General features: G+C 39.5%; 1 protein-coding gene across 1 annotated transcript in view; it reads left to right on the forward strand.

Moving 5' to 3' along the window:
• The first annotated feature begins 1,588 nt into the window (after positions 1-1,588).
• Positions 1,589-27,707, forward strand: part of klhl13 (kelch-like family member 13) — a 33,229-nt gene continuing 7,110 nt past the window's right edge. The window contains exons 1-7 of the mRNA XM_083890501.1: positions 1,589-1,631; positions 3,708-3,768; positions 18,782-18,923; positions 20,220-20,352; positions 21,240-21,436; positions 23,460-24,255; positions 27,561-27,674. Of these exons, the coding sequence (XP_083746627.1) occupies positions 3,716-3,768; positions 18,782-18,923; positions 20,220-20,352; positions 21,240-21,436; positions 23,460-24,255; positions 27,561-27,674 (1,435 nt within the window). The 5' untranslated portion in view covers positions 1,589-1,631; positions 3,708-3,715. The remainder of the gene's footprint in view (positions 1,632-3,707; positions 3,769-18,781; positions 18,924-20,219; positions 20,353-21,239; positions 21,437-23,459; positions 24,256-27,560; positions 27,675-27,707) is intronic.

Below are 27,707 nucleotides of genomic sequence, written 5' to 3' on the forward strand. Positions count from 1 at the left end.
TTCAGGTGCATTAAAGAAAAGTAGGTCACCATAATCCAACAAAGGTAAACATGTTGCAGAGATCAAGTGTTTCCTTGTTTTGGACACATTTATTTCCATATATATTGGCCTGCATCTACAATATAGTAATCAATGTGGGTACAGTATCTTATGTGCATTTCCCTGGATGTGATTGTCACATTATTACCTCCTATGGAAGACAGTGGCTCTATCTAAATTTCAGGAGGCAGAGCTGAAGGTATGTCAATGCCAATTAATGCCAATCCAAAAAACATATGTTGCAAATAGTTAATATCTTTAAGTTCACATCCTTGCATTACAGTAGTATTTTCAATGGTGTCATACGCTCCATCATAGCAAATTCTATTACACATTGAATATCGAACTTAAGTAAATAAAGCTTATACTGCAATCACAATAGCTGTCAAGAAAATCACAAGTGGATTTTTTCTCCAAATCATTCACCACTATACATATATAACTATACAAAACTATACATTTTACTACATAACATGAACAGACTTTTTAAATTTTTTTTAAAAAGTGCAATCTAGTAAAACAAATGAGCAGCTGTATGTTGCGTTCACACATTATCCAGAACTGTATAGAGCAACATTGTCGAGTCTGTTTATTATTCAGTCAAAGCAGGCTTTGTTCAGGATCATTGCATCAGCTGATTAATAATTAGCTTACACTTTAAATGATTTGAGAGGACAAGAAGGTGGAGTTGGTGTAGGAGTGATTATTGAAGGAGTCGGTGTGCATTTTAATGAATGCATACATTATTTTTTGTTTCGGTCATATTGTAATTAAAGGCCGTGGTGGCATTAATGTCATCAAACACAGCTTGAATCTTAATTGCAAAGGGTAATTATTTTTAATTCTTCAAGCTGCCAAAAGTCAGTCATTTAAATGTTGTTGACTAAACCCTAAACTCACAGTTTGCTCTGCATTCCCTCATGAGAGATTTTGTACTTGGCTTCTTAGGGTTGTCTCTTTCTTATTTTTTGATAATCTATTAAGTACTAGTACTAGTAAAGGTACATTCCACCCAAATATTACCCAGAAATATGTTTAGGATTAAGTGGGCATGTAATGCTCTAAGGATCTTTAAACATCTGCATCATTAACAGCGAGTAGAAGAAATTTAAGCCATTAAATTAGTAATTTATGCTTGAGTTGGTTTGGTTGGGTATGCATGTTTTCAATATTACTGCATTTCAGACACTGATGCACAGATTATATATTATCACAATCCCACGATGCCATTGTGTTCATAACATAACAACAGTATTAGCTACTATGATGTGACATTTACATGTGGAGATGTTTCTTCCTCTCTGAATTTGGAACGAACGCTCCAGGTTTAAACACTCACTCAGAGAGAGGAGGACTCAAAGCAGAAGGACTCTTCTTTAGAGACACTTTATTTAGTAACGGGAGTTTTGAGCCAATGACAAGAGATTGCCATACTCTTTCACCAATGGAAAGTTCGGGTGCTGCTGCTCTCCCAGTAAGCGATATTCTGATTGGCCGACACAAGGAAGGAGGCTCCAGTGGTGGTGTAAGTGGATTTGAGGGGCTTGGGGAAAGAAAACAAGGACGCTTGTTAACGTTGTGTGGTGTTGAAGGTATGACATCTGTCTTTCCAACTTTACAAAATTCAATTATTGTACATTCACTTATTTTAATTCCGTTTATAGAGTGTGACGCTCGTCAAATATCCGGATGACAGTCAGTTAGTGTCATTTGCTGATGGTGGCAGACCGACCAACCAGACTAACTAACAACTAACCAAACTAACTCCTGTCGAGAGCCCGGTCTTTCACGCTGCTGTTAGTCGGGATAGCATAGCTAGCACTGGATAGTTAACTATGGCCAACTTAACGAGCGTATTACAGCCGACTCTTCTTGTCTAACGTTGTTTCGAGCTAGCTAATGTGAATGTAAAAATGGGTTAGCTTAGCTAGTTAGCTTTAGCCTCTACTCACTGTGGATGTAAACGACAGTGTTGAGGGAAAGCATGGCTGGAAAATAAAGCAATGTAATGCCTAACTGACAGCGCTGCCTCCTGCGACGAAACAAAGTTTTCTTGCGGCTCATAAATATACTAACATTGAGTTATGTTATCACAAAGCCTTTGCTAACAAGTCGGCTTAATCGCCGTGGACTTAAGTTTCTCCCAACATGTCGCACTTGGCTTTATATAAACTAACCCCTGAGAGTTAACAGCAATTTGCATAGGCGTCACTAAAATTGTGATTTGTCATTCTAAAAGTGTTAGAATGACAACAAGCTTCAAAGAAACTTTACCCTATACTAATACATGTGTGTGCCTGTTATCATTCTTTAACAAACAACAGCGCGTTCATTGTTTTGTTCACAATGTTACTTTATTTTTTTTCCACATGACACGGATGCTTTTTCTGTCACGTGACGCGATATACAGATATTTTTAGCTCACATTAGCCCAGTTCTGTGTAAAGCAACAAGTTATAGAAATATGATGCAACTGTCACAGTCAAGCAGGAGATAATGAGTCCACAAAGACACACACTCTTTGCCATAAACTTCTGTGTCTAAAATTAGAGAAAGCACTCATTGAGCTCAAAGACATGCCATGGCCGTTCATTCTCACCAACATGGGTGATTGGAAGAAGAGCTTTTCAAAGCCACAGCCAGGCTGGTTGTAAATCAAGTTTAACAATTTAACTGAGCACATAAATTAAGGAAGGGGTACTAGTATATCTTTATTTATTTAATTTTCCAAAAAAATGTTTGAAACTCCCCTCTCACAACGTAGGTGTTTTTTGTTGTTGTTGATAATAATAATCTTGTACCTGGATCCAGGTCACTATCAAGGGGTGAGAATCACAGGGTACCTCACGATACTCAATTTTAGTTTAGTTTTAATTTGATTTGTTCATCCACCAGGCAACAGTGATTAGCTAGGCTATAACGTATTCAGCCCTTCAGTATAGGCCTACAGCAAAGCAGAAAGCGTTTGGCCTCATAAAATAATCGCCTAAACAGCTGTCAATATTGACCACAAATAATATATTTAATTCTGTCACTAATTAATGTGTATTCATCACAATCAGAAATGTTTTTGTTTTGTTTTTAGATTATTTTTTGGTGATGCATGCAATAAAAAAAACAGAATAACAAAGCAATGGCAATGGCATCGCTGGTTTTGAAATCCAAAACTAATCAAAATCAGAAATGGTGTTTAACTATTGTGTCCCCTGTTGCACGTCCTGTTTGCTTGTTCTGGCAGAATGCAGGAGGTTGGTCATGGTCTGCAGAGGGCTCATTGTCAGCACAGAGCTCTGGTTAACCAGATTTGGTGATCCTGAAAAGTTTCTATTGGGATCAGATTGATCCAATCCGATGTTGCTTTGAAAAACCGTCTCAAAAGTAAGATGGATTACGTGATCATGGATAGCAAAAATAAGGATCAACCCTTTTGAAAAACCGGGCCCTAGAGATACATCACAATATCTGTCTAACTGAAGAAAACAAAACATCCGTGAAATGTTAAAAGTGCAGGATTTCTCAATTTATTCACAACACATAGAACAAAGTGTGTAAAGTCTATGTGTTGAACATGGATGGGGCATTGCTCAAGGTAGCTTTCTCCACCATTATCCTGCTGTAAACTCCATCTTCTCCAGCCAAGTAAAAAAGTGCCATGTTTCTGTTTTTAGGTGAGGGTATGGAGCACCCTGTACACAGAGGGGAGACAATGCCCATTGGACTGCATGACAGGTAACGTGCAGCATCTTACATTATGCCCTTGGCCGCTGTGATAATATGTAATGATTTGCTTTAGCGAAACATGCTGTATTTTGCTTAATTGCTCACAAGCCATGCCAAAACAGAAAGCTAGTAAAACAGAAGCTGTTAAGAGACAGCTGTCTTGACAGTATGATTTTTTTGTTTCATTGCTTAAAGCGAATTTTGGCAAGACGACTGATGGTACGCCTTTCATTATACTGCATACATTGTAGTAGTCTTTGTATCAGTCCACAAGAAGAAATGATTTCCACTTGGAATCTGAGGTGTTAATCAGATAATCCCTGGTTTGATTAGATTGCAAGTAAGGTGGCAACGGCAGCGGCGCGGTTCTGCTTCGTCCTCTGCCCGGCGGCAATCCCCACCGGGCGCGTTACGGCAGCGGCGCGGAGCCTTGGGAGCCGGCGGTATTCACGGAAGATCGCGCGATAATATCGAACGTACGCGAGTTCGCGAGATCCAGCGATAGACTGTGTGTATAAAGTAAACAACAACAACACAGCTTCTTTTCATTCTCTGACGTGGAAGAACTGTTGATCTGGTGTCATAAATGATTTTATGTTTCTCCACTTCAACAATCAGTCTCTCGTCATACATTATGACTCTCAGAGACGCTCTGATTAATTGACTGTTAACCTGGCAGCACCGGTCACGACATAATGTTGATGTGAAGTTGTGACAGGCTATATGACCTGCGTATTGTGTTTTATTTTGTAAGGGGGTCGGAAATGTTTTACTTTGATTCTGTGTCGGACTTCCTGTCTTGTGCGATCTGCTTCATTGAAATTTACGAGGTTCAGCAGCGGCAACGGAAAAAATAGAACTGATTCCTATCGATAGCGCTGCGGCGCGGCGAGCCGCTTCTGGGACGCTGCTGAGACGCGCCGCAGCGTGGCCGGTGGGAATGCTCTCATTGATTAGAATGGAAGCGATTTGCGACCGCGCCGCTGCCGTTCCGCGGCCGTTCCGCGTCCAGTGGAAATCCAGGGTGAGAGTCACAGGATGACTCTTAGCAGTCATAAATAAACAAATTGGGACATTCTTCACCACCTGAATGTTCTGTGCTTATAAATGGCTAATATATCATTATCCCAGCAGTAGTTCTGAAACTCCGTCAACTCTGTCATGACCCTTGTTATGCAAGGAATTTTAGCGGTTCTAGTGCTGATGTTGATTCTCAGCAGTTAACACGCATAATATGATTACAGTCGGATGATTACAGCATCCAACATATAACAAAGTAGCCACTTAAGGTCTTACATCATCTTAGGCACTTGCCTGAGCAGTGAATTCTTATACATTGGACATTTTAACTTGATTTAAAGAGGTTTTTGCTTCACACAGTTATCATTATCCATTGCGCTGCTGCTTTGTTCCTGTGACTTCAAGTGTAAGGAAAACTGACAGATGGGGTGATATATTTGGCAGTTTTTCTTGAGCGTTACAGCTTCCATAGACCGGTAGTTCCAATTAACACCGATTTTTGCTGTGTATCTGCGCCATTACCTCGTTTATGAAGCCCTAAAGTTTCCAAACAAACAGTTCAGCCACTGCTGAGAACGCCTGGTTTTATTGTATTCTCGGGCTCTGCAAGCGGTCTGAAAAATCCTGGTATCATGACGTAAGGAGCCCGTCTCCTGAACAGCAGATCTCCTGCTCCGGGCACTAGTCTGGGCAGAAGAAGAAGAAGAACGTCCGTTGTGGAGGTGTTTCACGAGTGACAGTGTCTTCTGACTTTCAGATATGATTTCAAATATAAAATATAAAAGAAGGGTAAAAAAAAAAGATGTATAAAACAATGAAGAAATACACAAGTAACATACAGATAATACAAATAAATAGAGAAGCAGCACAGGTAAAAGGTTTTGTAGTATTATCTAGTTATTAATAGTGCACATTTTTTAAGGTGCTTGGAAATGAGGTGTGATTGAATGTGTGTATTTATCCTTATTTGTGTTATTCATTTCACGTATGGCTGAGCGGTAGAAGTTGTTCCTGAGTCTGTTTGTGCGAGTTTTAAAGGAACTTGTACCGTCTACCAGAGGGCAGCAGGTGGAACAGGTTGTATCCAGGATGTTGGCTGCCCCGCCCAGGCAGCGAGAGCTAAAGATGTCATTCAGGGAGGGCAGAGGGCAGAGGGCAGCCGGTGATTTTTTTGGGCAGTGTTGATGACCCTCTGAAGGGCTGTCCTGTCCAATGCAGTGCAGTTAACATACCATGTGGTTATACAGTATGCCAACACACTCTCGATGGAGCAGCGGTAGAAGGACAGCAGCAGCTTCTCCTCTAGGGTGTTTGTCCTGAGGATCCTCAGAAAGTAGAGTTGATGCTGGGCCTTCTTCACTACTGTGGTGATGTTTGTAGTCCATGAGAAATCCTCTGAGATGTTTGTGCCCAGGAATCTGAAGTTGGAAACCCTTTCAGTGCTCCATACCTCACAGAAATTCCCAGAATCTGAAGCGCATTGGTCTGTTGAGTTGATGTGTGCTCAGAACAGTGCTCAATTTATGTTTGCATTAATCACAAAATTGAAAATTGTATCTGAAATGAAGGAATTCTTCTTTTTTTTTTTTTTTAATTAGTGAATTATTAAATTAATAAAATGGCCTCATACTGGATTTTTGAGGCTGACACTGATGTGCTGTGTGATGTTTTTGGTTAGTTGGTAAACAAAATATGTTTGTGTCCAAAATAGTCAATAAGTTAAGCCCATTTACAAGAAATAACAGTTTATTTTTTTTTTTATTAGTAATTCATTTTTATAATTATTTGTTTATTTATTGCTTAATATCTACAACCACTCTGAAATTATGCCATTTCGGTTTTTGTTATCAGAAAATAATAGTTACTTGGACAGATTTAATTTTAGCACTGTAACTGTTATTAATTAATAAAAAAAAATTTAATAATTCATTATAGTTTTTGTGCTTCTACTTCTTCTAGTATATCATCCTTCTTTCTTATTTCCATGGCAAGCAAAGGGTTGTAATCACAACTCCTTTAACAAGGTGGCACTGTTGCTTAGCTACTGGGCTATTCACAGAACCTGACAGGGTGATGGGAAGGCAGGGCTTCTTCCCCCTCCTGCCACGAGACATCAGTGAATGCAGCAGGGCAAGCAGTCGTGGTGGATGCAGTCTATTGGCTTCTCAGTCCTGCTGCTAAAGTCACAACCCTGACTGTAGCCTGCACTGCCTCTATCAGTTTATTTCTATACCTGCTGCTGCTGCTCTCCCTCCCCCTTAAATGGTGTGGGCAGAGTGGGATGGAAGACTGCATCGGAAACCTTTTCATGGAAATGGTATTTGCTATTGGTATTGCTGTAGCACCATTCTGGTGACAACAACATGCCGTTGAAATGGAAAAGCGGTTCTCCTGTCAGCTGGAAATTCCCAGTGCCAGTTCTTAAGACATCCAGGTCCTCACCCCTTTCACCTGCATACATGTGAGTAAGATCTACATGGCATTTACAATATGCTGCTGCTTTATTATGAGGTTTATTATCTTGGCATTCTGATTTGTTTGGATGTATATATTTCTAATATTGATTGTGACATAATTTCTGTTGCAACCCTAATTTGGCAGAATGCATTTGAGCCGTGCAGTGTGTCGATAGATTTTCCATGTCCAGCATGCATTTAATGGTTTGCTGGTAGAACGCTTTGCTTCTGGGCAGAAGGACTCATTTTGCAGGTTGTTTGGACATGGCAGGCGCCGCATCTCGACTCTTACCCTCTCCCTGTGGCTATGTTTATTTGGGAACAGGGATTCAGCAGCTTGGGAGGAGCCTGCCTTTGTCAGGATGTCTGGCGTGCCCTGGTTTAGAAGCTATTGTCATCTGCTACTGTTCAGAACGGGGGGGGGGAAGGGTAGAATGGGAGTGCTTCACACAGCCTCTCGCCATCCTCTCTCTTCAGCCCTTTTCCCCCTGGTGTCTTGTTTGACTTTTAATCAGTAAAATGACTTTGGCACAGTGAGACAAAAAACCCTAGTGTTGGAGTCAAGCAAGTATCGCTGATAACCCATATGTACTTTCATATGCTAATAGGATGGATTTTAAGCATGTGCTTATGTAATTTACAATTATAAAGCAGCTTTACTTATTACTTTAGACCTTATTTTCTGATATTTTTTTGAGTATTAATTTTAGACTGCAACACAGCAAGAAAAATATATTCTCTAATTTTTTTTTCACATTTTCATTGAGATAACATAAATGAAACGTGTTTTATCTGTGACGAGGCTAATTTTAAATGTACAAAATACAATATGTATATATTGTATATCCACCTTCAAGTCCCTAAACTCCACAGACATCTCAAATAAATGATATCACCTTGTATGATCTGTACAGAATGACGCAGTGCTTCACTGTTGACACTATTGAATTGGTAATTATGAATTTAAAGCGGACCTAGACCGGAAGTTCCAATTAATGCTGTTTTTTAGTGTGTATCTGCGTCCTTACCTTGTTTAAGAAGCCCTGAAGGTTCTAAACAAACAGTTCAGCCACTGCTGAGAACGCTGTGTTGTGTTGTAATCTCGGGCTCAGCGAGATCTCTGAAAAAACCTGGTCCGGTTATGTAAACAGCGGTTCTCCGGAACAGCAGATCGTCCTGCTCCGGGCACTAGTCCGGGCACTTCGGTTGCGTAAATTGAACCGCAGAAGAAGAATAACGTCCGTTGTGGAGGTGTTTCACGAGCGACAGTGTCTTCTGACTCTGGGTCTGACTCCGAGTCAAAGTCATAAAAGGGACTACGGCGGGGAGTCGTTAAGTGACAGAGCTTCGCTTCTGAGAGCGGGTGTGCTGAATATGTCACTTCCGGGTATTGGCCAATCACAAGACAGTTGGGAAGCCTCTACGCTGGCTGGCCAATCACAACTCAGTCCGTCTTCTGGGGGTGAGAGTTGAGTCTGAAATATCGCGGCTGGGGAACTGCGTCAGAAAAGAGGATTTCTATCGGCTCGTTTACAGCAACTAGGAGGTTTTTGACCATAAAAACAAGTTAATATATGTAAGTAGACCTCCATAACTAACATATATGTGCAACAGGACCACTCTGTGTGAGCTTTACTCTTTCTTTAACGAGGTCAGATTACCTGGAACGTCTTGCCTCACACATACATTTATTTATTTTCTCACCTGGAAAATGCCGAATACAACTACGGCTGTAGCAGGTGTCCACTGCTCATCTGTTGGTTCAGGAGCTTGCTCAAAGGCTCCTAAGAAGGGACACACACACACGCACAAGCACACACACACTCCCTCTCCCCAACTTTCCTGCCCTCATAGTTTGTAGATTAAACTTGTTTTTATCTCTTTTGTATTATTGCCAAAACGATCTCATAATAAGTGAAAGTGGAAAAGGTTGAACTGACATTTTCATTTGAATCACCTCAGTCGGAAACTTGTGTTTTGTTCTGTGCGTTAATTTTTTTTCTTTTCTTTTCTTTTTTTTTTGTTAAACCCTTTACTTTATTCTTAAGCATCACGATATACACAGTTACATGAAGTGTTTGTATGGTTATATTGAGTTTCTATACACATTACATCCTAAGTATTTAATGTCTTCTTTCACTCATAACTTTCTGGAATAGAAAAACAAAAAAATATACAAATGTTATTATATGAGTGATTTAATAGCTATACATTACAAATGAATACTGTGAATACTGCCCCCTCTTGTTAATGTAGCATTGATCAAAAAGAAGAAAATTAATTAATTAATTTAATTTCAATTTGTTTTTTAAACATATTTGTCATTTAACATTGTGTGCAAATTCCCTACTATAATGAGTAAGTGCAACAAGACCAAGAGTAAAAAGTGTTTAGCTTTGCTGACTAAGTGTTAAAATAAAATGCTGGTCCAAAATAAAATGTATTTAATAGAGCCTTAAAACAGGACACAGCCAAATGTGAGCATTTAAATTAACATGCTTCAAACCGTGATGTACAGAACTTCTAATACTTTTTGAGGTAAATTCATCAAGCCAGTAGAAATTCTGGGAGAGAAAACTTATTAAAATTGTCGAAACAAATAACTATATATGACTATTTAATTATTTCCCCCCAGCCTTAATAAGCTGCTTTCAGCAGAATTTACGTTAGTCACTTGGACAACTATAACAACTCTCACAGTGAAAGTAAGGATTTGAATGCATTACGTGTTTTTAAGTGGCCGTTTCCGATGCTTGCATGTCTTCTTCGTAGCATATAGTGTAAGTGAAGCACATTCAAGCCACAAAGCTCCACCTTACTCTGCCTAGTGTGGCTCAGCCCCATCACACCACCTTCTATTTTGAAACATGCATGTTGTAAGCAGTGTTTTTAAGCGCGCTGATATTGGGCCACCAATTATAGGTTACTCTGTGGTCAGGGAGAAGTCACTCTCCATAGGCCCTTTGAGTGGTGCGTCCGTCTTTTGAGCTTCAGAGGCATTTTTAACTTGGTATGCTGGTAGGGTATTTTTGTATACAGTTTGTATTCAGAGCAGTAAGTTGATGGATGGCAGGTGAGTTTTTGGAATATCTGATATATATAATTTACAAAGAATTAAGATATGTTTGGAAAATGTGCCTCACTGTTTTGAAACCACCCTACTCTATATTTAGACAGGTGAACTGCCTGTGGTGCAGATTTCAAGCTAGCAAGAAATGGTAAAGGTTCCCTGCTAGTGTGCCCTATAGAATAATCATTGACGTGATGAAATTAATGTCATCCCTCATCTGACAGCGGTTTAATATTAAGAATTTAATATGCGGGACTGCTGTCTTAATGTGTCACCTCTTGAAGACATCATGGTGAGCCAGCAGCCTTAAGGGTGGGCAATAATTCCACTCATAGGCCTTTAGAATGTTAATGTAATTCCCCTTTTCTTTCTCCATGTTTACCATTCCACTCTGCCAAAATTCTCAGTCAGAAGAAATGCATTTTTCAAGGATAACACATCATGCATATTTTCCTGAAGCATATTAGAGTCTAAAAATGATGTATGAACTGCTGCCCCTTGGTTCTACAGCTTCAGATATTTTTGGTCACACGTTGAGACCTAAAAGTTGATGCCTATATGACCAGATTAAATTCTATGCAAAAGCTTTCAAAGTCTGTTTAACAGACTTTTGCAAATGTCTCACATGCCTCATGTGGCTGTCAAATCCTTCTGCTGCTGCTGCTGCTGTTAAATCCTCTGTGGCACTGCTATGAGACATTTCTACCAGTACCCACCCCATTGGTTTATATATATTTCCTTAAAACCTACTTCATTACCAACCTAGAATATTTTGTCTATTCAGTACTAATCGCAGAATTAAGCTGATTTGACAGTTGACTTAAAACTGAATAACAACAGGGTTCTCTGAAAGGTTTTCATTTTGAATTTCATGAATTTCAACTTCCATTGACAAAAATGGTTATAAATGCATGAAACAATGGAGCTATACCCAAGGGCCTCTACAGATATAGGACAGTGATTTGTTTATGTGTTAATTAGACAGAGGGATGACTTACCAGCGAACATGTTAAAACTACAGCAGTGGTCCCAGCTATCACAGTAGATATTTTAATAGCATGCAGAGAATGCTGGTGTGCTGTATCAGCTAAAACATAGTGCAGATGAAACGGTCTGGTCTGAAATGAAAACATCACAGGAAATGAAGGATTTAATATGCGCTCTAAATGCCTGGCTAGACGGTTACTGATCACAGTGATGTGATACAACATATGATCATTTTTATTCATATTTTCATTGAGCTTTGCTGGAATGCAAAACAGAACGCTCACTACCCAGTTTCTGAAAGCAATATGTCTGTCGCTGTTTGTCAATCAAGCCAGTATTGGGTCAAAGGTGACCCTTCAACTTCATGTTCATGTATGCATACAATCATTTTTGTGCATGTGTTGAATGCATTAGTCGCCAGTAAAACAGAAACACACATGCCCTGCTGCTGGAAAAAATATCATCCTTATAGCCTTGTGGTGAGGCTTTTAATTTACCTGCCCTTTGGAATGGACATTAAGTTCTTGCTGACTTGAGGCCATTTTGTACAAAATGCAGTAGCCACCCAGGGATAATTTATTTTCACTGAAAGGCCAGAGGGGAGGCACAGTCAGTCTGGCTGGCAGAGCATCAAGTGAGTTCATTCAGGTGAAACAGTCATGTCAGTGCTCATCTCACACGCAAAAAAACATTCAGATAAAGTTGTGACTTGTAAAATTAACAGTGTCAAACTTTGAAATTGACTGAACTCTTTAGCCCATCTGTCTTTAAACAACACTGTTTCCCTGCTAATTCTCATTGAAGCTTCTTTCTCAGTATAATTGGACCACACACAAAATCAAGGTAATTGAAAACATATAAAATGTCAATACTACTGATCTATACGATTGTGCTGCATTGTTTTTTAAATGCAAAAATAAAAAATACACTGTTACAGTATGCTGCATCAGCAAGTGATTGCATCCAAAGGCAAGAACCAGTTCTTAACTCTGTTCTAAACCCCACCATGACTGCAGTTAATTCTGTGAACACTGCAAGTGCAATCACATTTGTTTGGACAATTTTGCAGATAGATGGATGCTGGGCATAGCAGGCTGCTGTAGCAAAGTAGTGCAGTTGGTGGTTGAACTATGCATATTTGGCATTGTTGTTAAGTCTATACGGGGGGCCATGGGACGTTGTCCTCCCTGTTGGGCGTCCCTGGCCCCAAAATATTTGAGAACCCAAGTTTTAGATTATCTCGGTTTAAGTATACACCGATATATAATATTTTTTGAAACCACAACCTTTTGAAATTACAATGCTGCTGACACATATGTTTGCTTCCTTGATATTATTAGTCATTATTAGTACCAGTGGTGAATACAACATGGATAATGGAACAAAACAATTTCCCCCGGGGATTAATAAAGTATTCTGATTCTGATTCTGATAACAAACTACTTATCTACTACCCCTGGTGTCCCCCATTGAGAGGATCTTCTCAACTTTGTGCTTATTGTTTACGACAAGTGGTTATGTGATATGCATCTGCAGGTTTGTTCAAGTGGACATTTAAGATGGCAACTTATTATTGTGGATGCATCTTAATTTGAGTACAAAACAGCTTTGTAGGTATTTCTACATGGTTATTTGCCTGTATTATACACCAATAATCCTTTTTTTCTTTTACAGCATCCTTCAGGTTAGATTTTGATTTAAAAAAAAAAACTGGACCTGAAAGTCCTCCATGCTTTAAGTGTAGTTGCAGATACTTAATAGTGTACAGACAGCTAAGTATATGTGCACTGATTGGATCAGTTATCTGAAGATCATGACTTAAGTGTCCTGGACAGAGTGAGCTGCATATACTGTTGTACTGGAAATATCAGTCGACGTAATGCCAGGTCTGTCACTTTTTCCAAAAATCAAGTTCAAACGAATCTTACATGACATGCTATTGCTTTGAAGACATTCTGCTGGACCACACCACACCCCGCCTAGTTCAAATGTATATCTGAATGTTGGGTTAAAAGAGCCAGCTCTACATAATGATAAGAAGTTTCAAGTGTTTAAAAATGTACATTACAGCCTGAGCATACATAGGCATAAATACAGTACTGGGCAAAAGCCTCAGCATCACCATCTTTGTTATTTTTACATCTGTCAAATTCTGTGATCATTGGCATTTGGGATGATGTGACTGAACGTTGACTTGTATGTTAGCAACCTGTCAATGAGTTTAACTCACACGCCATGTGGATGTAATGTCTTGAATAAAAGTATATAGTGTAACAGACTGTAATAGACATTTTTCACAGCAGATATTTCTCAATATGTAATAGAAGGACAAACACAGGTTTTAGCAGTAATGCTATTGTTCAAGTGTAGGAATAGGTCACGCTAAATATTTGTCCAAGCAACGTGTTTACATTTTCCTGCATCAAAAATATCCCTCTCCATTATAATGATCCACATACAGTATTCTCATATACTGTGTGCAGTCTAGCCACTGCATTTTGCACCATATTCAATTGGATGGAATGGAAATTACATGAGAGAAGAGATTTAAAATTGCCCAACTGCATCCTTTTCTCAACTGTATTGCCTCTCGTTGTGTGGAGGGGGACGGAAACAATTGCTGTTATTTTCTCAGCTCTTGATTATAGAAAAATAATGTTTGCCTGGAAGGTGGAAGAGTCTGAAATACTAAGTAGCAGCCTAACCTTGGTATGTTTTAGGAATGCAATAATGATATGGCTGTAGCCTGTCACAGGTTTGCACTGTTTTGGATATGTCATCCATAGTCAAATGCTGTAAATCTTGGAGACTGTATACATAACTTATGTATTTGTGGTTAGGGTTAGGGTTTTCAAATAGCTGCCTCTCTTTAGTTTTCATGCACCTTTTAACCTTTTTATTATTTTATAACATGTTTACTGGATTCAGTTGTTGAAACGAGAACTATATATAAAGAGTTGGAACTGCCCTGTTGTTGCGCTATCATCTCCACTGCTTCTTAATTGTCTCTTTTTGTTCCCAGGCTCTTCCCGAGTTCCTGTTGAAACAGACTAGTCTGCAGTAACCATAAGCATCTAGAAAGTTGTAGTGAAACCTTTAAATGGCTGAGTAATGCAATTTGTACAAAACTTAGTTCATGAGAAATGGGCTGCAATATTTTTTTTACTAGCAATATATATATTCTGCTTGGGATGTCTGGCTTTTTTTTCTTCCAAATATGCCTCCTGCCTCCAGAAGTTGTGAAGTAGAGATTGGAACTGAAACCATAAAGAATCTGGCTGATACAGACTTTATCATCCAGTACATCATTATGTCCAATAGCTTTTAACGGACCACAAAGATGCTTACACTGATCAGGGATAAACCTCATAACAGTTCTGCAAATTAATTCCGAATCTTGTCAGAGAAGATGGGACATATATTGTTGGACTTGTAATAAAAAGAAAACCCATCCTTTAACACGAGTGTCGGAGCATTTTCCAAAGTATGTTTTTTTGGGGTGATTTGCTTTATAAAACATGATATTGCTCTTTCTGATGGTCAGGACCTGAGATAGGAAAATTAAGTTTTTATCAGTGCAGGGCTAAACATGACAAGACAGCTAAGCTATACTCATTAATCTTTTAAGACTCTACCACTATCATCCCTAGGAAAACGCCAAGTTGACTTTAGCTTTTAAACTGTCAGTGGTGGAAGGATTTTTTTAAGCTTTCCACTGACATGATGTGATTGGAAAGATTGCTGCTCTTGTTACTTCATTACTTATTTTTCACTTGTCCCACTTCTTCCCCTGCATCTTAATATTCACACCATCCCCTGATCAAAACCTAAATTAATGCAAATTATGACAACATAGCTGCTCATGTAAGGTGTCACTACCATTAAAATAAAATACCCAAGGAGCGGCACAATGAGGGGCAAAGGAGAACCTCAGTTGGTTGTCGAAGATGGTCCCTTGGTATCTGTACTCCTTCTCAAACTCAACCGGTGACCCATGAATGGTGGTGGGCACAGCTGCAGCCAGCTCCCTCCATCTGCTGGATAAGGTAATCACCATCTCTTTGGTCTTGTTGATGTTCAGCTCCAACTGGGATGTGACGCACCACTTAACGAACTGCTTGAGGGCTGGTTCATGGTGCTGGTTGGGTCCTGACAGCAGAGAAGGGAGAACTCTGTCGTCTGCAAACTTTAAACAGCCCTGTGGGGAGCCAGTAGAGGTGATGAGAAGGTCAGAGAGGATGTTGTTTATCCGGACTCTCTGTGTTCTGTGCGTGAGGAGATCTAGGATCCAGAGAATGAGCTGGTCATCGAGGTTGAAGTTATGGAGGAGCCTCTCAGCAAGGATGTGGGGCTGTAGCCTGTTGAATGCAGAAGAGAAGTCAGCAAACAGAAACCTGGCTGAGGTGTTGAGAAGCTCCAGGTGTCAATAATGAAGGCTTTGGCATCATTGAGACCTCTGCCTGTCTGGTGTGCAAATTGGAGGTGTTCGAGTGGTGAGTTGGTCTGGGATAGTATGTGTTGTTTGACAACTCTCTCCATGGCTTTCACCACATGGGAGGCGAGGGCCACTGGGCGGAGGTCGTTCAAGGTCTTGGATGGTGTCCCCTTGGGGATGGGGATGATGGTGGTGTGTTTCCATACCTTGGGACAGTCCCTGACCTAATGGAGATCTGGAAGAGGTTCTGGAAAATGCACCCAAGCTGGTCAGCAAAATATTTGAGTACCCTGCCACTGATGTCTCTAAAATACTACTTTCTGGTTTATTGTAATTTTAGTATCAGCTTTTGCACCAGGCAGTGCTGAGTGGCTCTAAATACTTTTATTATATAATTCTCATCAAACACAAACGAGAAAGTTTTTTGCTGTTGTCTTTTGACAGCAAACTTTTGTGTGGGATGCTGTAGCTGTTTTATTCTTTGTTTCATCCCGGCAGCCACCAACACTCCTTTGTGGTGTGGAGTACCCACTCTCTGCCTGTCCAACTTGCCACCTGACAGAGTAAATGTACCAGTAAATTTCCTGTGCTATGTGTCCATGTGATTGTGACCACTGTTTGCACACCATGCCAGTCTCAGCATTAAGTAGTGTTGGTGTTCTCAAATTCCTACTTGGTGTTGTCCATGATGGTTTCCTTGTAAAATCTACCTTATTACTTACTGATCCCATCCATTGTTTTAATGTTTCTAAGCATTAATGATCAATATTCATGTGTAATTCTTCAAAGCACGTGTAAGGTAGATCATAACTTTCCTGGCCTGTTCTGGTGTTAGCAGAAATCTTCATGTTGTGCATTTTTTGTCCATATTGTTGACGTTTCATCATTGGTCTTCAAACCTGTTCTTGTATGGCATGTGATATGAATGACAATTGGATTCGATTTTGACCCACTCTAAATCTTTGTCCATGATATACACCGTATGTTTTTTTCCCTGAAAAAAGACTGCAGCACAAGTATACGCCTATATTGCTTAGATTTTTGCTGTCATAGTTTTTGGTTCATTGTTGTTGAGACTGTCTGGTTCTCACTTCCCGCTGCGCCACTGCAGCTGAAAAAAGAATATTACATTGTGAAATTGACAGTATGTCCCTATTATATAAATAGTCCACACAATAACCCTTTGTCCCTTCAAGCAATGACTCCTCACAGGTCAGACATAAGATGAGACACAAATGTCCTGTAATACGAAGCTAGACATTTTTGTTAAAGAGCATTTCATTAAAACTGGCCCAGACCTTAATCCGAAAATCAGGTCTTTGATGCCACATGAGAGTAGTTTGACATTGCAGATTGGGTGTAATATTTAAACTCTGGTTTCATGTGTAAAATGCAGATTTTTGTTGTGCTTCTGTCTATTTATCACCTCTTAATACAAATGGTTCATCATTATATGCTTCACCAACATAGGCTGTTGCTCTTTCTATAAAGGCTGCAGTCTCACTTTTCAAAGTTAACATGAGGTTGACAACAAAATGCAATCCCAATTGTTGGTTATGACTTAACCTGAAACAGTTCTGCACTTCGGTAGCAGATGACAAATGCTTGACTGGTTTTGTGATTAACACACTGTTGTATAGTGTTTCTTTTACACAAATGAGCATACTGACTTACTATATTACCCTTGAGGCTCTGGGTCATACCTGCCATCTTTTCATATTCATTATCTGTGGAACAGCCAATGCCCACGAGTTCATGAATGAAGGTCCCAATTGTTTATGTGTTTACATGTTTTTGTTTACACTGCACAAGGAATGTCATTGGAACAAAATGTCATTATCACCTGGAGCAGATTTAAAGGTACATTATGTAATAAATCTAAAGCAACTGGCCATAAAATCCTCCTAATATGGCACAGAGACTCAGGAATAATATCCATATAACATACTGAACTCACCAACAACAACAGTACAGACAAAATATTCGCATTAAAAAAAATCTTTTGCAGACCGCAAATCATGTTTATGTTTTGAAATCATGTTTTGGCATGTGGCGTGACCCACCGCCATCTACCAATCATTGCAGTCGGTAGAGTCTCAGCTGCCGAGCAACCACGGGTTGCCAGTTACGCCTGAGCTACAATGGTGGAGAAAACTAAACCTAAAAGACCTCGGTATTTTGAATTTGAGTGCAGTAACTGTTTTTGGCCACATTCTTACATATGGCGCCTTTAATAAAAAAAACGGTATAGGTTTGTTAAAGAGCAGTACCTAAAAACCAATTGCACTTAATGAAAGAAAAAAAGTGACTGCAGTTGTCAAGTAATATACGACATGTTTATTTTAACATGAGGCTACACTTAAACATGGAAAGTGTCCGCACTGTGCAACTCACTTTAACTTGTTTTTTTTTTTTGTGTGTGTGTTTAAGTGGTACATTTAGTGTCACACTTTTGTCCAAACGGGTCTCTTACTTGTTTTTTCTCACAGTAATTGCTGCAAAAGCCAGCCGGTCAAGGTGCTGCTTAGTCCACTGGGATCAATTTGGGGTTCAGTGTCTTCGCATTCTCTATGACATGTGGACAGGAGACACTGGGTATTATCGGTGGATGACCCACTATGTCCACAGCCACTGCCACCCCGAAAGGATATGGTAATTTATGTGACTAAACTAGGTCAGGGTCTTGGAAAGATACCAGGAAAATCATGAGATGAGAACATGAAATCCACCAACTACTGTAGTATCTGACCTGGCGCTGCCCTGGCTGTGCCACTGGTCGAGTCGAAGTCACATATTTTGTCAACACGGTTGTTGACATGTTGTTCTGAACAGAACTATAACTGCAATATAATTTGTGATACAAATGAGTTACTGTAGTTTCATCAGCTCGGATATTTTGCAGTTTAAAACCCACATTTCTTGACGACAAAATGACAATCATTGCGAGCAAGAGTAATAGTTAATTTTTGATGCCGATATGTCGGAAGATGTCTCGTAGTAGGTTTGCTAACCTTTTTGAAGTAAAGAAAACATCCATCTCTTCTTTCCTCATAGATCCCTCGTGGAGGACGACGACGCTCACATGAAAGTTGCTCTGGGCTATGGTGATATGGGCATTTCTGCTCACCTTCAGGCATCAAAGACTGGAAACACTCGATTTTTCACAAGCAACACACACAGCTCAGTTGTTCTTCAGGTGAGAGTGTTCCATTTTCTAGGGACTCACTATAATGTTTACATCTTTCTTTGTACATTTATGTTTCTTTGTCTTCCAGGAATTAATGTTTTTTACCAATAACTACCCTTTACATTTAATTTCTTTGTACAATTTAATATTCTCGATACTGTGATGTGAGTAACCAGAACCATTTGTGTTTTGACCACTGTCTAAATTGACTTAGAGAGGACAGCATGGATATTATGATTTGCAGCGGCCTACTTTGTTGTATGAAATAATGATAATATATTTTATCTGTTGGCACTTTTCTTGACAATGACAGTGACACTAGTTCATAGTATAATACTGACAAAGAACATAAAGTACCCTCTTGCTGAGGTGTAGTTGCACTTTACATCTCATGCTAATGTTAGCCACGTTAATCAAAAGAAGAAGAAAATGGCCCCAGCATACCGGAGAACTAAATAATCTATCAAAATTATACCAGTACGCAGAAGCAAGCTGCTTCAGCATGTCACCACTTTGCATATATAGTAGTTACGATCGTGCTGTAGTCGTAGTGACTACTGGCTTTGCACTGTTTGTTGCTGCCACAGCAGTGTCTGCCCTTCATCACCAGCTTTCATTCGAAATGATTGGCTGTTGGCTGCTTTTGCTGCTCATTAATCTTGGTGTCAGTGCACAGTAATGGAATGATAATGATTTTTCTAGGCCATCCTGAAATGACTCTGATTCTGGTAGTACAATCAGTCTTAGTTAGCTGGTGCATTTCAAAGCAACCCACCTAAATACTCAACATTGATTATTACAGGAGTCTTGCATCTGTTCTTTCATTAGAGGTGGGTTTTTTTTTTTACAAAGACTCCACAAAGGGTCACTGCAGTTTATTACAATATGCACTGATTAAAAATATGGGTGTGAGAATGTATAATAAATATAAACAATTGTACTTTGCATCCCGGTACAGGCCACTCTGTGTTTGCATGTTCTCCCTGTCTGTGTGTGGGTTTACTCCGGTTTCTCCAATTACTAGCCCTTATGTCCAAAAACATGTCGAGGACAATTCAACATTTTAAATTGCCCATAGGTGTGAGTGTGTGAGTGAATGGTTGTTTGTCTCTATATATTGTCCCTGCAACCTGTCCAGGGTGTAGCCCGTCTTTCGCTCTGCATCAGCTGGGATTAGCACCAGCAGCTCTGCGACCTTGATGTGGAGGACAAATCAGTTGACAATGGAATGGATCAACAATGGTATGAAGGCAGTTTCTGATGTAAAGTAACTAATGCTGCCCAATCTCATTTTGATGTTACAAGGGATTTGACCAGCTAAGGATAGAAGGGTTGCTGTGTGATGTCACCCTCGTGGCCGGAGATGGTGATGAGGCCTTCCCTGTTCATCGCGCCATGATGGCCTCCTCCTCTGACTATTTTAAAGCCATGTTCACAGGTGGGTCTACCAACCATCTCACTGACCTAATCATTATATATTCATCAATAGTGAATGAATGTACTTGTATTGATGTACTTTTATGTGGGATGTGCTTGTTGTTGTTGCTTTGACAAATGCATTTGATTTCCTCATTTAAGATCCCCTTTAGCTACTAAGTGTGTAACAGTAGCTACTCCATCTGGGGAAGAATAATAGTTATTTTTACTTTACTTAATTCAAAATAAATGTTGATGTGTGTAAGAATTTAGATTAACTTTCCTTTAAATACAAATGGCAATTTCAAGGAAGTAGGACAACTGTGTTCCTTATTTATTGATGTGGAAAATATTGTAGTATGTTAAAATGTTATTTAACTAAAAAGATAACTGTCATAAATTGTTCCAGGTTTTTATGTGGCTGTTTGTGTTTCATGAATTTGCCACTCTAGACATTTATATTACAAAGTACATACCGTACATATATTAGATATACATATATTAATGCCAGTAATGATAGTAAGTTTGGGAATTTCACTTTTAAAGTATTTTGCATTGAGAAAAAGAGCTTGATAAAGTAGGAGGAGGGAAATTGTACCTGGCATGCAGGATTTCTTTTTAGCGATAAGGAAGCTGTCTGAGCACAGATGCTGAGTGAAGGTTTCTAAGACCTTCAGTCCTTTGTGAACAAGCCCTTTGACACTGAAAATTGTAGGCTATGCTGACATTAATTCAGAATGGGAAATGCATCCAGCTGAAGTTCTGTTATTTTTTCCAACAAAATTGTGTCTTTTCAGTCATGTCAGCTTTATTTTCCCTGAATTAAATATGCATAGCTGCTAACTGTCAGTCAAATAAGATAATGAGTCACATATACATTTGTATATCTGCTTCTCTCTTCTGATGCAGGTGGAATGAAAGAACAAGATTTAATGTGCATCAAGCTTCACGGAGTTAACCGAATAGGATTGAAAAAGATCATAGACTTTATCTACACAGCAAAGTTGTCACTCAACATGGAGAACCTGCAAGACACACTTGAGGCAGCCAGCTTTTTACAAATCCTTCCTGTGCTGGACTTTTGCAAGGTCTTTCTTATATCTGGGGTAAGGAATCGGACACACAAGTCACAGTGGCATCATTCTGACAGCTGTACCCAGATAGATACAGATGGTTCTTACTACATGTTAAAGTCATTCTTTATTGACATAGGTGTTTCAGTATTTTTTGTTATCTAATCATGAACATTAATACACGTTAACCGAAGATTGTAACATTTTTTGGAAGGGGAACTTGACTTGTAACTGGAGGGTTGCCGGTTCGAGTTCCCACCAGGGAAAAGGGCTAGGGTATCCAACCCCTATTGCTCCCCTGGCGCTGCACAGTGGCTGCCCAATGCTCCTAATTCAAGGAAGGTTCTTAGTAGATAAATGCAGATAAAGAATTTCCCTAAGGGATTAATAAAGTGTAAGGAAAAAAAATATGACCCCAGTGGTCACAAGCTCCATGGTTCTCAAATTATGGCACATGTATGCAAGCTTCCTCTAATGGTACTTTTAGGAAAACGGTATGTGAATGGAGTGGAGCTGAGGAATTTTGACTGGAGTGCATAGAAAATGAAACAAATAACCAAAAAAAATAATAATTATAATAATTAGAGTAAACGTCTCTCTTGCTCCATTTTAGGGCCAATTCCAATTCCTATCTTAACCCTCAAGCTCAACCCTTAATCTTAACTGGCCCTCAAAACCAAGTGTTGAGGGTTATTTTGTCACTTAGAAATGGGACACCCCTTAAATGCAGATACATCTTCAGACTGTAGGGGGCAGAATAACGCGAAAGCTGTGTCCAGTCTGTCGACTCCCATAAAGAAGAAGAAGAACGCATTTACGTCACAATTATTTATTACGATCCGTTTGTCAGTCAAGTTATTAGGTTGTCAGTTATAAGATGATACTCATACAAATACCACAACCACGGACATATTCAGCTGACAGTTACCACACACCACGGCTTATTGAAAATGTAAACGATAGCAAACGATCGCTTGTCCGCACCGGCCGGCACAAGACAAAGCGACAAAAGATCGTAAAATAAAAATAAATGTAAGGCCGTAAGTAATCCATTAAATGGGCCTAAACTAAGATAATACAATGGTTTTCATATATTTTATATCTCTTTTAACAAAGAAAATACTTAATTTGTAGCGTACTCTTTTCGCTGCTTTCGGCGCCATCTTTGTTATGTCAAAACACGCAATGCATTCTGGGTAGCCCTTACTCCCAAGGGTGGTCTCGGAAAATCTCAATATAGAGGGCGATACAGCCCTTAAACTTGCCCCTCAACTTAATTTTTCTGAGAATCGGGACAGCACTTGCACTAGAGGGAGTGCATTTTTGAGATTGAGGGTTAAGCATGGAATTGGAATTCACCTTAATCTAATATTGCTATACCAGTGACTGAAGTATGTATGAGGAAGAGGAAGATGAAGAGACAGCAAATGATCTGCCTACTGTAAAAAGTCTGTAGCTGACTTTGCTCCACCTATTTACACTACTGTATTTTAACATTGGTGTTAATGGTGTTACTTCAAAAGCTCAATATTTTCTTATACTTGGTATAGCGAACCTCTGGTCAATGTTATGATATTGTTGCTGGTCTAGACGACAACCTTGGTTGCCACAGTAGTGGACCAGCTTGGTTTCTGTCTAAACTAGACACAGACACTGAACTGTTTATAATAAATGACCTATGAGTGACCCATGGAAATACAAAAATCCCTTCACTCTTAGAAGAACTGTGATTTAGAGTGGCCCAGCCTAAATTCAGGGAGGATACGCTTGAAATAGATTGTAAGTTAAATCTGCTGAAGTCCAGTGAGCTGTAGTCTTAGGTGTTGAGCTTACATCAGCTGAGGGATGTAAACATTTTACAACCCACACATAACATCAACACAAGCCAAAGTAAAAGCGGTTGTTAAATGTTTTTAGAGTTTGATTGCAGCATTCATTAAGCTAAATCACTTTTATTCCTGAATTCAAGCTATCAAGTTTCTGTTAGTCACAACATTACATTAGTTCTCACTGTCATATGTCGCTCTCCAAGATTTTAATTTCTTCTTACTTGCAGGTTTCCCTCGACAACTGTGTGGAGGTGGGCCGCATTGCCAACACATATAACCTCACAGAGGTGGACAAATATGTCAATAACTTCATCCTGAAGAACTTCCCCTCATTGCTTGGCACGGGGGAGTTTGTGAAGTTGCCATTTGAACGACTGGCTTTTGTGCTGTCCAGTAACAGCTTAAAACACTGCACTGAATTGGACCTGTTCAAGGCGGCTTGCCGCTGGCTACGCTTCGAAGATGGTCGGATGGATTTCGCCGCAAAGCTCATGAAGAACATCCGCTTTCCCCTCATGAACCCGCAGGAGCTCATCAATCATGTGCAGACAGTAGACTTTATGCGCACAGACAACACCTGTGTCAACCTTCTCCTGGAAGCTAGCAACTACCAAATGATGCCCTACATGCAGCCAGTTATGCAGTCAGAACGGACAGCCATCCGCTCAGACAGTGCCCACCTGGTCACCCTGGGTGGTGTTCTGCGTCAGCAGCTTGTTGTAAGTAAGGAGCTGCGTCTTTTTGACGAGAAGGCTCATGAGTGGAAGGCGCTGGCACCCATGGACGCACCACGCTACCAACACGGCATTGCGGTCATTGGCAACTTTCTCTACGTGGTGGGTGGCCAAAGCAATTACGACACCAAAGGCAAGACGGCAGTGGACACAGTGTTCCGGTACGATCCTCGCTACAACAAGTGGATCCAGGTGGCATGCCTTAATGAAAAACGTACCTTCTTCCACCTCAGTGCACTCAAGGGATACCTCTATGCTGTTGGTGGAAGGAATGCTGCCGGAGAGCTTGGTGAGTTAATTTCTGTGCTTGTTTGTTTTGTCTGTGTTTTTAAGTAACAACACAAATCTTTTATTAATATTTAATGACATTGTACACCTGAAAGAAGAGAAGAAGTTAAAGTGCACAAAGTAGGTTTAATAAGGCTGCAAACATAATGACACTGCTAATCAATTGTTATTCATATGCATCTCGTTTCCTCTGTGAGGATATGCATATTATCATGAACACCACAGAGGAGCATTTCAAAGCACACTACAATGGATATTTACTGGAGTGACATTTAAATTGTTTATTTTTAATGTGCTGGTGATAATTAATCTAATTGTATTTGCACTGGTGCCAATCCCAGCTGACTTGGGGAGAAAGTAGGGACAGGTTGCCTGTCTATCACAGGGCATTGTCTTTTTATCCTTCGATAAATCAGAAAATTAGCTGGCTCAAAATATTCTATTGTCACTATGTTTTTTTTCTGATATACTAGGCAATGAATGAGACACTGGCAATGTCTGGAAATATATATTTTCTTTCTAATAACCTCAACAAAGACAAGCAAAATTAAAAAAATATTCATATTCAGTTTTCACAATGACAAAAATGTGTTGTTTCATGATATGGGCCTTTATTTTGGTAAGGTATTGGATACTTGGATATATGTTTTGGATACTGCTGTACTATTATCACGTAGTGCTATCGACAAAGCTGCAATCTAAACCTTTAGGTGTGTCTGTTGAGTTGAACTTTGTGTTGATAGAATCTGAAGAAATAGTAAAGTTAACGTTCTATAAAAGCTAACATCATATTTAGTAAGTAATCTGGCCCCCTTTCATACATATAACGTTCACCTTTCTTAAATACCAGTTGAATGGATTGTGATATATATATTGTTGCAGTTTGGTTGTTATTGGTGAGTAACTGACTCTGCATCTCCATACTTGTAACTGTGGACCACAGCAAGGTGCCACCCAGTACTTAAATTCTGCTCTGTGACTGCAGTGGACAGAGCGAGGCCACTGTGTGAGCAGTCTCCTCCTCTGGGTTATAATTAGACCAAGGAGCACAGCCTCACTTCACTGCCTGTCTACACAACTGACTTTTACTGCTCTACGTTCTGCTGCTCTTTCACTGCATGTGGTTTATCCTTGATGTTTTTATAGGATGTGCCCATCCCCTGCCTAAAATTAGATTGCTCTGGGCTTGTCATGCGGGTGTGGTTTTATTGTTACATCTAAAATACAGAATTATACATTTAAAAAAAGCTTATTTCAGGACAGATACGGGGAGATGTTTTTGTAGGATTAATAGTTTGCTTTTTTCTACATAAACAATGTTTTGCAGATTGTACTATATAAACTATACTATAGGGTCTCTCTCTTTTTCTTTTTCTTTTTTAAAGATCCTTTGCTTTACTCTTTTGGCCCAACATAACAACAGACTCATGTTCAGCATTTTCTAGAAAGAAAATTGAAATCCAAACAGATCAGCCCACAAATGGCCCTATGATCTGCTGTCTTCCTCCGTAACCAACATCCCCAAACTAAAACAAATAGATACAAGAGCAAACAAAACAGAGCTGTATATCATACTGAACCAAGTAATAGTACTACTGCAGCCGCTGCTGAGATGGAGAGGGGAGAGCGTAAGAACAGTTCTGCTCCCTCCGTTTTCTCTCCATTAGGCAGAGCTTTATACACTTAAGGCAAAAGAGACACCTTGAGATTAATTTATGTTGCACAATGTATCAAGGGTCATTAAGGGTTCCATTGGGTAAGAATGTGTGACATCTAATGGTGAAACTGCATATTGTAACAAATGGACGACAAAAAAGTAAAAGCCACTTTCTTTTATAAGAAAGCAAAAGCAAATTCTAAGTTCAAGACACAGCTTGATTTCATGTTGCCCAGTTGTCTTTTCCCCCATTTCCTGTTATTACGATGTAATTATTATATTAATCGGCCTTCACAGTATTTTTTATTTCTATCATTCAGTTCCATAACCTGCCAACATCCATCACCTTGTTAGAGACCACTGATATAAGTCAGGCTCAGGCAATAATGCGACAGGAGCCATTACCAAAATGTCCCCATATATTTTGGGTGAATAGCCTGCAGCAAGAGAAATTCATGTCATGTGACCTTTACAGTCAATGAATGAAAATCTGATATGATCTAATATGACTGAGTGAAAAAAAATGTTCAGTTTAAACACAGTTTCTGTGTTTAAATTATTCAAGACATCAGTCTCTGGGGTTTGTTGGTTAACAACCAATAATCTTAGTTAATTTGTATGTTAGGCCATAATTTCTCATTTCATTTGTTGAGTTCCAATAATGACTTGTTCCCTTGTCAGTCCAACTATTTCTTTGAATTTTTACAGCTCTCAACTACTGTAAAATAGTAGTATATAATAGTAGTAATAATAGTATGTCTCCCACTTCCACTGAGCACATATGAGATTTTGTGTACCAGTGCACAGGCTGACTTTGATAGCTTCTGAGCAAGCACAGGAAAGTGTTCACTCATTTTCCCTGCTGAGATTCATTTTCTCCAGCTGGCCGAGAGATGAATCCTGAGCCTACTACTCTGTTTTGGAATTCATGAATCATTTTTTAGAATTCGGCCATTTAACCAGTCTTTTTTGAAGTCTAGCCATCATTGCTTGTGATATGCATCCTTTTATCCTGTTATATGCAAATTAAACGCCACATCCACTGGGACGATAAGAGGAAAAGATAACTTATCTGTGGTGAACACACTGAACAGTGCTCTGCTTAAATGAACACTTGTGCTCCTCATGTTTGATGATAGTGCTTTATACAATAGCTAAAGAGTGCAAAACACATCTTATTTCAATCTAAAAATACTGTCTATCTCTTGATATTTTGGCCTACATCTTCTCCAGCTGGTTGCCAAAATTGCTCTGCATCTAATTGACATAATTTTTGTAAAAAAGACAGAGAGCCCACAGGTTGATAAACCCTTGCTGCTTGGTAAGAGGCAATACAGCCATCAATCACCTGCAGACGAGCATCACTCATGAGTCCTACTGTCCTCATTCCTGGTTCTCACAGATATAATGAAACCACCCTCAGGGACCTTCAGACAAAGGATCGTACAATCTCTCCATTTCCTGAGCAGTCGGTGCATTCAGTACTGCTAGGGATGTGTACTCTGTGTTTAAATCTGCATTTTAGCTCCCACACTGAGACCCTCCAAGGCCTCATTTGCTGCTGTTTGTCCTTCTTAGTTGTGTCTTGACCTACTTTCAACTAATACGTTCTCTCTCTCTGTGTTTTTTTCTCCATCTTTTTCCTCAAGCTACTGTGGAGTGCTACAACCCAAGGACAAATGAATGGACTTATGTTGCCAAAATGAATGAGCCACATTATGGCCATGCTGGGACAGTGTATGGTGGTTATATGTATATTTCAGGTAAGTGGCTTCATTTTTGATTCAGACAAAAAA

Source organism: Microchirus variegatus, assembly GCF_963457635.1.
Source record: "Microchirus variegatus genome assembly, chromosome: 5".
Taxonomy (NCBI): Eukaryota; Metazoa; Chordata; class Actinopteri; order Pleuronectiformes; family Soleidae; genus Microchirus; species Microchirus variegatus.